The 12,228-nt window shown below is 43.1% G+C and overlaps 1 protein-coding gene across 1 annotated transcript in view; it reads left to right on the forward strand.

Annotated features, from left to right (window-relative positions):
- The first annotated feature begins 2,035 nt into the window (after positions 1–2,035).
- LOC132849781 (TBC1 domain family member 8) overlaps positions 2,036–12,228 on the forward strand; it is a 16,965-nt gene continuing 6,772 nt past the window's right edge. The window contains exons 1-9 of the mRNA XM_060875641.1: positions 2,036–2,530; positions 8,835–8,945; positions 9,190–9,308; positions 9,488–9,716; positions 10,619–10,841; positions 11,245–11,452; positions 11,605–11,781; positions 11,868–11,993; positions 12,146–12,228. The exon at positions 12,146–12,228 is cut by the window's right edge and continues 44 nt beyond it. Of these exons, the coding sequence (XP_060731624.1) occupies positions 2,395–2,530; positions 8,835–8,945; positions 9,190–9,308; positions 9,488–9,716; positions 10,619–10,841; positions 11,245–11,452; positions 11,605–11,781; positions 11,868–11,993; positions 12,146–12,228 (1,412 nt within the window). The 5' untranslated portion in view covers positions 2,036–2,394. The remainder of the gene's footprint in view (positions 2,531–8,834; positions 8,946–9,189; positions 9,309–9,487; positions 9,717–10,618; positions 10,842–11,244; positions 11,453–11,604; positions 11,782–11,867; positions 11,994–12,145) is intronic.

Raw genomic sequence — 12,228 nt, forward strand, 5'->3', positions numbered from 1 at the left:
CACTCCTCTGGTCTTTAATTAGCTGTTTGTCTTCAAGAAATGTGTAATTATTCTGAAGTGCCTACAAACTAGTGTACAGGACGTAGAGGACATTCTCTGATTCTCTGTTTTCCAAAGTTAGATGACTTAAAACACAGTTTTCATACATTTGATATAACATCATGTGTAAACTTGCTTCTTTTATCAGGTTTCATTAATAAATGATGTAAAATTGTAAAAATTCTCTCTGTAAAAAGGTTTAATGGCCACAATATAATGTAATATAGTTATTTTGTACTTATAAAGTACAAAGTGCACATAAGTACTTGTAGGGTTAGGGTTAGGGTTAGTACTTATGTGTGGGTAATAAACTGACTGACACTGTCACTCTCTAATCACTGTGAATATTCACTACACCACCACCAGGGGGCGGTCTACGTTCATTTTTGATTATTTTTTACTGCGGCATTCATTCAATACACTGAATGAGGAATCAAATAAACTTGTTTAAAAATAATTAAAAGCAAAATATATTTATATCTTTTATATAATATTTATATATATATATATCTTTCCAACCCTATTGTAAATGTCTAATCCAGTAGAATGTAATAGATTAGACATTTACAATAGGGTTGGAAAGCTATAGATATAAAAAAAAAAAATCTATAGCTGTAATTATTGTAGCAGTTATGACATGCAGCAGATAATAACACAGCAGCATGTTTAATGATCCAGTTGAATTTATTACTGTTATTACTTTACCTGAGATGTGAAATGTTAAGGACAATGTAGGGGAAGCTCAAGAATAACGTGCTGAAGTCTGTACATGAATTTGAACACAGATGTTTTCAGTAAGTGTAGATTTCCTGAACATGTCCTCTGAGTACCAAAGGCAGTGGAGACAGTGTGAGGGTCTGATGCCTTGGTGGACCACGATAGCAGCTCTGAATCTGACAGATCAGACAAGAGACAGATAGAATTTTACACACATACAGGATCAACGTTAAGTAAAATATGTCTTCAGGCTTCAAAAAGGATTCTTCTTTGATAGATGAAAGCTCAGGCCCAAAAATGTTAAGTCTCGCAGACATAAAACGACCTTTATAAACTTCTCGTGTTCAGTGTTCTACTCCACAAAAAGGATGAAGCTCAAAGTAAAGAGAAGTTTTCAGGAAGAAATTGACTTTTTGATTTTTGATTGCATCTCGTTTAAAAACTAGCTATAGCAGTCTTACAGCATTGACCTGAATAACCTGTAGCACTGTTTTAATGTCTCTTTGTGGTATAAACTGTATGCTGATGATCCTAAAACATCCTGAGAGAAAATGAAAAGATTCACATGCTGCGACCCACATTTTAACAGCCCTGCTGTTGTGAGTCAAGCCGGTGTGATACGTATATTCTGCTTTATTATGTAATCTGTTCAATATATAATATAATATATATGACATGAATATATGATAATATATGAGTCATATATTCATCTACAAAAACAATAAAATGCAGTACTGACTATCTACAACTAAATAACACAAAGGTAACAGTGTGCTAAATCTCCCCGTACTGTAACATAGGAGACATTCTTATTAATGTTTAACAAGTGGTGAATTTAGTGTGCAGAGATGTTACACACTGCACTAAACACTGTGACACTGAACACATGCTTTACAGAACAACTCATAACACATGTCTTGTCTCGGTGCACTTCTGGACCAATCAAAACGCCTCTTCACATCCGGGCATTCGTTCCTGTTTAAAACTCCTAACGCTCTTCATTTCCATGGATTTTGGTGTCTATTCAGATTCTGTGGTATTCGAGTGGAATCGATTCGAAGAGTCGGTTCAACGTTGATATTTCCCCATATGAAAAAAATACAAATAAAATACAGACCCGAAAATGACGACGCACAACGATGACATTTAGAAATCATTAATATGCCCTTATTAAGCAGTTTATCTTGGAGATTTCTGTCAGACAGAATAGAGACAGAAGAATCGTTTGCTTTGTTCACTTCCATTCAACTCGGACTCGAATCCGAACTCGACTCTCGACTCCCAACCCTGACGAAGCCTAGCGGGGTAGTTGGAGCCGTGTGGTAGGGTAACTATTTACACCATCTGATGGGGTTGTGTAAAGTCAGTGAACATCACCAGAGCACAGCAGCTCCACACCGACTGGTGTTTAGGGAAGATTTAAAGCTCACGCTAAAAGGTAGTGGATGTATTTTACACACAAACAGCGGACACTTCAGGGGAAATATCTCTCACACCGAAGGGAAAAAAACTGCGAATCACTAGAAATGTCCGAGAAATGGACCGTAAACAAGGCGCACTGGTGAACAGACCGCAGGGGGCTTGACTTCCGGTGCGGGCGCGTGACGTCACCGCTGCGTTCGGCTCCGGCTGTGAGAGATGTGGCTGAATCCGGCGGAGGTGGCGCTGAAAAACGCGCTGAATCTCTGGATCACGGACAAATCTAACGATTATTTCATCGTGCAAAGGAGACGAGGACATGGGGACACCGGGGGCACCGGGGGCAAACTCACAGGTGGGTGTTTAAACACGTGACAGCTCCATAACACCGGGGCTTTAATGAGCTGTCGGTGTTTCAGCTGGACATCAAAACACGTTAATACACGATATTAACACAACGGGGTTATTATTGTTTGTCTGGGAAGGAATTATAATAAAGACTTGTGTTCTAAAGGGTTAGGATCTAATAACAAGGCAGAATTAGTTGTGTATTTATGCAGATCACTTACACACACTTACAGACAGAAAGACGCACACACACACACACACACACACACTTACAGACAGAAAGACGCACACACACACACACACACTTACAGACAGACACACACACTTACAGACAGACACTCACACACACACACACTTACTTACAGACAGACACACCCACACTCTCTCACACTCACTCACTCTCACACTCACACACACACACACACTCTCACACTCACACACTCTCACACTCACACACACACACACACTCACTCACACTCACACACACACTCTCACACTCACACACACACACACTCTCTCTCACACTCACACACACTCTCTCTCACACACACACACACTCACTCACTCTCACACACACAGACACTCTCACACGCAATTATCCATTCATGTGAAAATACGATACTGAATCTGAACAAAGGCTCTAAAGCAAAAGGTGTCTTGGCGTTCAAAGGGGATTTTGAGAATATTCTGGAAAGTCTACAGTTTCATGTTCACAACAGCTGCCCTCATTTCCAGACTAAAAAAGTGTGTGCGAGAGAGAGAGTGTGCGAGAGAGAGAGTGTGCGAGAGAGAGAGTGTGCGAGAGAGAGAGTGTGAGAGAGAGAGTGTGTGTGTGTGTGTGAGAGAGAGAGAGTGTGTGTGTGTGTGAGAGAGAGAGAGTGTGTGTGTGTGTGAGAGAGAGAGAGTGTGTGTGTGTGTGAGAGAGAGAGTGTGTGTGTGTGTGTGTGTGTGTGAGTGTGTGTGTGTGTGTGTGTGAGAGTGTGTGTGTGTGAGAGAGTGAGTGAGTGTGTGTGTGTGAGAGAGTGAGTGAGTGAGTGTGTGTGTGTGTGTGAGAGAGTGAGTGAGTGAGTGTGTGTGTGTGAGAGAGTGAGTGAGTGTGTGTGTGAGAGTGTGTGTGTGTGTGTGAGAATGATACATCTCCAAACTCATTTTAGTTTCTTTCCCCTGAGCTTCTGTTAAACTCTTTAATGTGGACAGTCAGTGAGGAGGAAGTGTTTGTCACACAGTAAAAAAAAAAAGACCATTAATTTTATTTCCTGTCCCATGTGAGTCTTTTACTCATTTACCTGTGAAGCTTATGATCAACAAACGACAACGGAGACAATGAGCAAAACCTGAAACAGTTGTTAACCAGATTTGGGAAATAGTTTCTTTATCTTCCTGTTTCAGTCTCACACGGCAGCTGAAGTCCCACCTGTCGCAGCATAAGCGAGCGTATTTGTTTAAGATAGCAGCGAGCCGTGACCCTCAGGAGACCGAGGAGTTGGTGGTCATGTGCTGAAACTACATGCTGAATGTTTACAGAGCTTTTTTCTCCTGGAAAGTCCACACACTTCTCCATGACGAGGGAAAAGTGTATCAAGAAAAAAAAAAGAGTACCTAAGTGTTCGTTTTCAGTTTCTTTCTTTCTCTTTCTCCATCTGACGTTCCTTCTTTTGTTCTCAGAAAAGTCAAATGTCCTTTTAAACCTCTGGAAATCTAACAAACAGGAGCCTGTTCTTCTTTATCTCCTCCCAAAGATCTGCATTTTTTTCCACAGAAACAATCATAGACTTGATGCTTTTATTCAGACCTCAGGCTTTAACGTCAATTTGCCTGCAGTTTAATTAAGAGTTTCTAGACTCGTTGTTGTTGTTACAGTTTTTCTCAACTGCTTTCAGTCATTTCTCAGATCAGAATTGAAGTTTGCAGATCTCCAAATGCATTTCTCAAAACAACATAGTAGATAACCGGAAAATACGCGTCACCTGCTCAAAATGCTTTGTCTCTCGTGCAAAAGCGTGTTTTTTCATCAATCATTGTGTCAGAGGCAGCAGAATGTGAACGTGACGGGCAAAATTATTAGTCATGTTGTCAGTAGAACATCATACTCAGTTTTAGTTATTTAAATTATACTCAAGTCAGGTTTTGATGACTAGAAACCACTAAATTATCATACTGGTGTGTCATAATTTAGTGTCCCGCCGGTAAAAAAAGAAGTTGCAAACCATTGTGCATCAACCAGCTGTTACAGTAATTTACATGGTATGAATAGATCATTTTTCTGATTGATTCCGTCTAAACTCATCTAACCAATCAACATCGACCCACGTAACAGTATATGAAAGAATCGAAACAAAAGATCAGACTTTATTCACATTTTTACTGTACTGTCAATAGTGGTACTTACATACAGTACAGAAAACAAAGGAAACTACACATAGGATATTTACCCACAAATGGAAACCTGAAAAAGACAAAGTGGGAAAACCTGTACATGTACAACAGAAGGTAAAGGTGAAATTACATGGCAGTTTTCCTATGCGTCATGTCAGTCCTGTGTGTTGGGCCACAGACTCTCGTCCACATCACAACATATATTTTCCCTTGCTATGCACGGTGAAAAGAATCTTCTTGAGTGCCTAATCCAGCCTCTGCATGCATCTGCTGAGATGTCCTCACATGCTGCATCCATGGCAGCCAGCAGTGTCATCCACGTATGTGGCTGATGATCATAAACCTTCGACCTCCAAGCCGAGAAAAACTCTTCAATTGGGTTTTACAGGAACAGGGAGTAGAGTGGAAGGAATTCAATCAGCATCCTGTGGTGGTGGACAAACCCCTGTCTGATGTTGTCAGAGTGATGGAAACTGACATTGTCACAAATTACTACATACTTTGATAGATCATCTCGATCGAGGTCCCTCTCATCTTCAGGAATGACATTTCTATAGAGATTGTCTAAGAATATAAGGAGATGCTGTGTGTTGTATGGTCCCATAATAGGAATATGAGCTAGCACACCTTGGTCTGAAATAGCATCACACATAGTGATGTTTCCTCCACGTTGGCCTGGGACATGAACAGTAGCTCTCTGGCCGATTAGATTTCCATCACGTCTTCTGCCTTTGGCCAGGTTGAAGCCAGCCTCATCCAAGTATATGAAGTTGTGAGGTGGTTCTCTTGATTTAATTTAATTTATGCGCTATATACCAGAAAAAACAGTGTGCATAAATTACAGTATTTGTCTTCATTGTTTACAGCTACATCAAATGTAAAGATCTATGAAGTTCCACCAATATCAAATGTGTAGAAGTTACTCTTACAGTATAGTGGGTATACAACATACCTGTACAAACTGGAGTCGTAGCTCTTTCACTCTGTCAGCATTTCTTTCAAAGGGTATATTGTACAGCTGCTTCATGGTGATTACTGTACATGTCTTTTCAAGACCCTGACTATAGTTGAAATGCTCACAGATTGTATATTTTCAAAGATACCGTCGTCTTCAACAATAGCACTTTGTATCTCTCTTAGTCTTATGGCATTGTTAGACATAACCACGTTGCAAATAGCTTCCTCCTGCTGAGGTGTGAAAAGGGGCTCTCCGCCACCCCTGCGAGGTTGTCTTGCAGTCCTTCATGAGAAAATATATTGTAAATTATAGTAGTATAAGGATCACGGGATTTTGATTCATACAGTAAATAACTAAGAATACTGTATGAAGACTCACCTGAGAGCAATGTCCCAATTCTGGACATATTTCTTAGCAAACATGTACTCACAATTTGTAGAAATCTGTACAGACATACAATTGTGAGAACATGTTTACTCATTTTGATAGTACAGACTTCCAACCTGAGAAAAAGACTAATTGGTTTGGTGGTTGTGACATTTCAGCTGAGAACAGGACACGTTATTTTGCACAGCAGAATTGTCAAAAGCAGCTGACAGATGTACAGAACCATTTGCATGTTGTCCAAAAGCAATTGCAATTTGATGAAAACAACAAGACGTTGATGAAATGATGTGAAAAACTGACAACAGGATCTGACGGTGGAACGAGTAGTTTTGAGAAATGCAGTTCTGTTGTGAGAAATGACTGAAAGCAGTTGAGAAAAACTGGAATACTCTTCAGCGTCCAGCTCATGATGGTGTTGTTCCTTCCTGTTGTCCAGGGTTGTGTAATGTTCTAGTTGGTATCATTTTCTGGTCTGTTCATCTCCAGTCATAGAACTCAGATGTTAATCATCTTTATCTTTAGACCTCGTATTTTACACATTTTTGTATGTGTGAGATTCTTCTGGAGGTTTTGTGGTCCAGAGAGTCTCCTCAGATCATCTTGAGGTTGTAACTCCTGCAGTTCTTCCTGCATCTGAATACTACTGCAGTGTCGATCCTGTTGTTGTTGTTGTTGTTGTTGTCCCCACACACACACACACACACACACACACACACACACACACACACACACACACACACACGTCATTATTAGGAAAGTCTCATAGGAACAACGTGACTTGACTTGTATTAACCACCAAATCTGACCTACTGTGTCGTTTGTTTGTGAACATTATTTTGTGTTTGAATGATAAACGATGGCCGTGTACGTCTTTAACCTCGCTTCACAGTGACGAGACGCTTCCTGAATCGGATGTTTTTCACGTTTCATACTTTTTTGAATAAAAACACCTCCATGCTGTGGTGTGATACGGTCAGTGTTGTGTGGTGTGATACGGTCAGTGTTGTGTGGTGTGATACGGTCAGTGTTGTGTGGTGTGATACGGTCGGTGTTATGTGGTGTGATACGGTCAGTGTTGTGTGGTGTGATACGGTCGGTGTTGTGTGGTGTGATACGGTCGGTGTTATGTGGTGTGATACGGTCGGTGTTGTGTGGTGTGATACGGTCGGTGTTGTGTGGTGTGATACGGTCAGTGTTGTGTGGTGTGATACGGTCAGTGTTGTGTGGTGTGATACGGTCAGTGTTGTGTGGTGTGATACGGTCAGTGTTGTGTGGTGTGATATGGTCAGTGGTGTGATACGGTCAGTGTTGTGTGGTGTGATACGGTCGGTGTTGTGTGGTGTGATACGGTCGGTGTTGTGTGGTGTGATACGGTCAGTGTTGTGTGGTGTGATACGGTCGGTGTTGTGTGGTGTGATACGGTCGGTGTTGTGTGGTGTGATACGGTCAGTGTTGTGTGGTGTGATACGGTCGGTGTTGTGTGGTGTGATACGGTCAGTGTTGTGTGGTGTGATACGGTCAGTGTTGTGTGGTGTGATACGGTCAGTGTTGTGTGGTGTGATACGGTCAGTGTTGTGTGGTGTGATACGGTCGGTGTTGTGTGGTGTGATACGGTCGGTGTTGTGTGGTGTGATACGGTCGGTGTTGTGTGGTGTGATACGGTCAGTGTTGTGTGGTGTGATACGGTCAGTGTTGTGTGGTGTGATACGGTCAGTGTTGTGTGGTGTGATACGGTCAGTGTTGTGTGGTGTGATACGGTCAGTGTTGTGTGGTGTGATACGGTCAGTGTTGTGTGGTGTGATACGGTCAGTGTTGTGTGGTGTGATACGGTCAGTGTTGTGTGGTGTGATACGGTCAGTGTTGTGTGGTGTGATACGGTCAGTGTTGTGTGGTGTGATACGGTCAGTGTTGTGTGGTGTGATATGGTCAGTGGTGTGATACGGTCAGTGTTGTGTGGTGTGATACGGTCAGTGTTGTGTGGTGTGATACGGTCAGTGTTGTGTGGTGTGATATGGTCAGTGGTGTGATACGGTCAGTGTTGTGTGGTGTGATACGGTCAGTGGTGTGATACGGTCAGTGTTGTGTGTGTGTACGTTATATTCCTTTTCAGTCCAACAGCCGTACTGTGTGTATAATTTGCTCACATGTCGTTCTGTTACATTCTTGCTTGTGAGATCGTATCAGAACGTAGTCACACAGAAACTGAGCGTACACTTTAAACCTTTGTGTTGAAATGCCATGACTGTAAAAACTAATACAAATGAATACAAAAAATTTTCCTTAATAAAAAAGATTCACCAGTCTGTCTTTCTAATTGTCTGTCTTTTTAACTGTCTGTCTGTCTTTTTAGCTGTCTCTTTCTAACTGTCTCTTTCTGTCTGTCTTTCTGAATGCCTGAATGTCTGTCTATCTGATGGTCAGACTTTCTCGTTCTGTCTCATGCTCTGTCTGATGAGTTCAACATGAAACTGAAGGAAAAGGAAGTAAGAAGTCTTTGTCCTCAGCGGTGTGGTGATGTGGGGGTTACTAGTTAGCCGTGTGTGAGTGTCATGACCTGTGTGTGTGTGTGTGTGTGTGTGTGTGTGTGTAGGTATGTTGGTGGGAGCACTGGACACCGTGTTGGACTCAAACGCACGAGTCGCTCCATTTCGGATCCTTCTACAAGTTCCAGGGTCTCAGAGCAGCTGGGTCATTGCCAGCGGTAACCGGCTTTAATATCCATATTAATAAAATATTGATATTTGATATTATTAAAATATTACTGATAAAAATGTCAGCATTATCCCATGATTTAAACACAGTTTCTACCATTTATATGTATTCTTTAGTGTGTGCCTGTGTGTGTGTGTGTTTGTGTGTGTGTTTGTGTGTGTGCGTGTGTGCGTGTGTGTTTGTGTGTTTGTGTGTGTGCGTGTGTGTGTGTGTTTGTGTGTGTTTGTGTGCAGGAGCCACAACTGAAGAAATTGAGAAACACTGGAAGTGGTTGGACCACAACTTGTTGCCGTACATGTCGGTGTTTGAGAACAAACAGGATGCTGCAAGCTTCGCACAGGGAAAAGTCAAGGTTTATATTAAATTAAACACAAACACGTATTTACTCCATGTATAAATGTTTATGACTGATCATAACGCACCGATTCATTAGCTGAGGTTCAGGACACTTAATTAACCCAGAGTTATTATTGTGTTTGTAGTAAACACTCTATAGAGCGTTTGTTCATGAAACCACTGTTTATATGTCAGGGCCTAATCGCTGAGGAGGTGCTGGTTGGCCAGGCGGCGCTGGAAGATGCCCCCACCCGTTTCCGTGAGGTGATGGTGCGTTTCGAGCAGAGATTCGGCCTCCCGATGAAAGAGAAATTAGTGGCTCATTACTCCTGCTGCTGCTGGAAAGGCAGAGTGCCTCGTCAGGGCTGGATCTACCTCTCCACCAATCACCTGGCTTTCTACTCGTTCCTGCTCGGAAAAGAAGGTGAGCACTCTCGTTACGCCAGTACTCCCAGTACTCCCAGTACTCCCAGTACTCTCAGTACTCCCAGTACTCAGTACTCTCAGTACTCCCAGTACTCTCAGTACTCAGTACTCCCAGTACTCAGTACTCTCAGTACTCTCAGTACTCAGTACTCTCAGTACTCCCAGTACTCTCAGTACTCTCAGTACTCAGTACTCCCAGTACTCTCAGTACTCTCAGTACTCTCAGTACTCAGTACTCCCAGTACTCTCAGTACTCTCAGTACTCCCAGTACTCCCAGTACTCCCAGTAAGCACATGTAGATATACTAGATGTACACTTCCTTCAATTATTATTATTTCCCTAGTGTTTTCCTGCACATGGGGCTGAGCATTGGGTCTAAAGTAAAACTGGACAGGAAAAAACAAACCTCACCACACTACACCACACATCCCACCCCACCACACCACACATTAAACCCCCCACCCCACCACACCACACTACACCACACTACACCACACATCCCACCCCGCATCCCACTACACCACACATCCCACCCTGACACCCCCCATCCCACCACACCACACATTTGACCCCCCACCCCACCACACCACACTACACCACACATCCCACCCCCATCCCACCACACCACACATCCCACCCCCCATCCCACCCCAATCCCACCACACCACACATCCCACCACACCCCATCCCACCCCACATACTACCCCACCACACATCCCAAACCCCGCATCCCACCCCACCACACCCCTCACCCCACTAAACCCTCTCCCTATCCCAAGCAAATTTGAACTTAAAAGAAAACAGCATTCAGATTGTACTATCAGTAAAAACAAAACATGGCCCCATGGTTACTTGCTTTACAAAAAAAAACTTTTATGTTTAATTTCTTTCACATGCAGTGAAGCTGTTGATCCCATGGGCAGAAGTCACAGCTCTGGAACACGTCACCTTCGGTCTTATCAACGACGCGATCCGAGTCCAAACACGGCAGAAGCAGCGTGAATTCTCCATGTTCGCTGATGTGGATGAAGTGATGATGGTGATGACCCAGCTGGGTGACATGGCACTGCGAAGGCTGTTCGATAACGGCAAAAGGGAACCGGATTCCAGTATTACTAAACGGTAACAAGAACCACACACAGACCCTTCTCTTAGTACCAGACCGTGACACTTAAAGACCTGCAAGACTTGTGAAAGTTACTTCCTTTGTGCAGGTTCTGTTTTTGATTCACTTCCTCTAAAGGAAAGGAAGGATGTAAATATAAGGAAGAGAAAGAGTAAAGACGGAACAGAAATAAGTACACAGAAAAACAGCAAAGTAAAAATGACTCCGGTTAGCGGTGTGTGTGTGTGTGTGTGTGTGTGTGTGTGTGTGTGTGTGTATGCACGCATGCATGCTAATCTGTGGTCCAAGTGTTTTATTAACTATGTGTGAAAATTGATGTGTATTTAAACAATTCTGCAATAAAGCCACGCTAACTAATGTAGGCCATAATGTGTGTGTTTGTGTGTGTATTTGTGTTAGGACACTTCAGCAGCAGGCTCTGCGTCAGTACGTGTTGTCGCTGTTCGGTCTCCCACGCTCTGAGATGCTAAAGGAAGTGATGCGATGTTCAGCTTGGACTCCTCATGCTCGATGTCACACGGCTGGGAATCTTTACATCACAGAAAATTACCTGGCCTTCAGCAGCCTTCAGGAGGGACAGTGTACACTCCTCATCCCGCTCTCTGAGGTACAGACATCCGACGATAATCAGTGGGATCGTTATAACTGTCACTGCAGCATTCGTAGTGTAACTGAACGGAAATGCAGTTGTAATGAAGTGCGCTGGTCCTCACTGGGTCTCTAACTGACCGCGGCTCTGAAGTTCTTTTCTGCTATCAGGTGCAGTCTGTGGAGAAGGCCGAGAGCACCGGTGCTCTGCCCAACCCAGTGATCATCAGTGTGCGGTCCAAGCGAGCTTTCCAGTTAATCGAGGTGACGTCACGAGACCAGCTGGTGGACGATCTGAACACCCGCCTCCGAGTGCTGCACTGGAACAGCAGCCGGAGGAAGACTGTGGTACCGTACAGTGTAACGTAGATCATCTTGTGAGCAGCAAATAAAAAATAAGACATTTTTATTTTTAATCATGTGTGTTTGTGTAGATTTCCTCAACCCCCTATTATACGTTCTGTTACGATACGGACGACACCCTCCACCCCATCGTTCTCGAGAAAGCGTTAATCACCACGTTCCAAACTGGCCAATCAGAATCGTCTGAGCACAGGCGTGTGAGTATGAGACTCTAACAGAAATGTCCAGTGAACACTCTCCGTTAAAAGTGCACTATGATGCATTAAGACCTTTAGGACCTTTAGGTCACAGAGTCTTTTGGTCAGCATCTTTGTTTGGTCACTAATCCAGCTGCTCGTGTCTGTTTCAGCTCTGGGATGAACACTTGGAGGAGTTCGGGCGCGGCGTGCACATGTTCCGCACTGAGAAAACACAAAAATTGGTGGCTGCAGG

The sequence above is a fragment of the Tachysurus vachellii genome, chromosome 8 (assembly GCF_030014155.1).
Source record: "Tachysurus vachellii isolate PV-2020 chromosome 8, HZAU_Pvac_v1, whole genome shotgun sequence".
NCBI classification, from domain to species: domain Eukaryota; kingdom Metazoa; phylum Chordata; class Actinopteri; order Siluriformes; family Bagridae; genus Tachysurus; species Tachysurus vachellii.